Genomic DNA, 1,253 nt, shown 5'->3' on the forward strand with positions numbered 1-1,253 from the left:
AAATAAAATCAATATTTGGCTATGAAATACTAACTTTTAAATGACCATATGAAAAAGTGCTAGTTTTTGTATTTTTTGTTTTCTTTCATGTTTTTGTTAACATAAATTTCCTAACTTTTTGAATTTTTCTTCAATCGTACACTTCACTCAATGCTTTATTTAAATCTGCTTTTTTTCAGACTACCTCTACTTTACATGCATTGTTGAATTATTTATTTGTTTTATACATACTTATGAGCTTGCTGAGATTTCCTATTTTCAAAATATTTACGAAATGGAGTATGGTCTGCAAGTATTATCAGCTGTTTCGTTGATGGGAATGGCGGCAATTGATGGTTTTACATTATACAAAGAGGTAAGAGGAAATAAAACGAATGTGTAACATAAAAAAGCGAAAAAAAATTAATACATATATTTCTTTAATTAAAAAAAGGCTCGCCAATTTCGAATTATTCTTTTTATAAGGAAATTAGAAATTTTGTATGAGAAATATTTTTGCATTTCAAGTTTTCCATTTAATAGAATTCCCATAATTAATACAGCAGCAGTTTTTGCCTCTTTTAATCTTTCCTCGAATTTTTTGCATTCTTTACAGCGTTTTCGCCCTGATTATTTAGAAGATTATGAGAAAATCGGCTACAAACACACTTTGGCAACATTTTATTCGAAAGCTTGTTTTTGGTGGCTGACTCCCCTGCTATGGTTTGGTTATAAAGAGCCCCTAGAAGTGGAAGATTTGGGACAAATGCGTTTGGAGGATAGCGCGCGTGCGCATTACGATCAATTCTTGTTGATCTATAAAACAGCAAAGGTGGTAAGCAATGCAATGAAAAATTTAATTTTCCGAATTAAGGTAGTTGGTTATATTTATTTATAAATACATATGTATATTTCATGAAGAAAAAAATTTACGGGTCAACTTGGCTTCTCTGAAGTGGTGCAGGGAGAAGTAGATAATTTATAATCAATGAAAGTTTATGATTTGATGTTGTTATTTAAAAAAATGTATTTCTGGATTTAAAGAATTGATTTAATTAATTCTAATTCTAATTTTGTTAAATGCAATTTAATGTAATTTTATTTTTATTTAATTTAAGCTAATTTTATTTAATTAAAATTAATTTAATTTAGTTTAATTTAATTTAATTTTGTTTTATTTGACTTTATTTTCTTTTATTCTATTTTATTTTATTTAATTTTACTTTAATTTATTGTATTATATTCTATTTTATTTACTTTAATTTAATTTAATT

At 25.9% G+C, this 1,253-nt stretch overlaps 1 protein-coding gene across 1 annotated transcript in view; it reads left to right on the forward strand.

Moving 5' to 3' along the window:
- The first annotated feature begins 231 nt into the window (after positions 1 to 231).
- LOC118736431 (ATP-binding cassette sub-family C member Sur) overlaps positions 232 to 1,253 on the forward strand; it is a 38,638-nt gene continuing 37,616 nt past the window's right edge. The window contains exons 1-2 of the mRNA XM_036466526.1: positions 232 to 355; positions 596 to 814. Coding sequence (XP_036322419.1) covers positions 275 to 355; positions 596 to 814 — 300 coding nt within the window. The 5' untranslated portion in view covers positions 232 to 274. The remainder of the gene's footprint in view (positions 356 to 595; positions 815 to 1,253) is intronic.

This window comes from Rhagoletis pomonella, unplaced genomic scaffold (assembly GCF_013731165.1).
Source record: "Rhagoletis pomonella isolate Grant_MI unplaced genomic scaffold, Rhpom_1.0 Rhpom_scaffold_00003, whole genome shotgun sequence".
NCBI lineage: Eukaryota > Metazoa > Arthropoda > Insecta > Diptera > Tephritidae > Rhagoletis > Rhagoletis pomonella.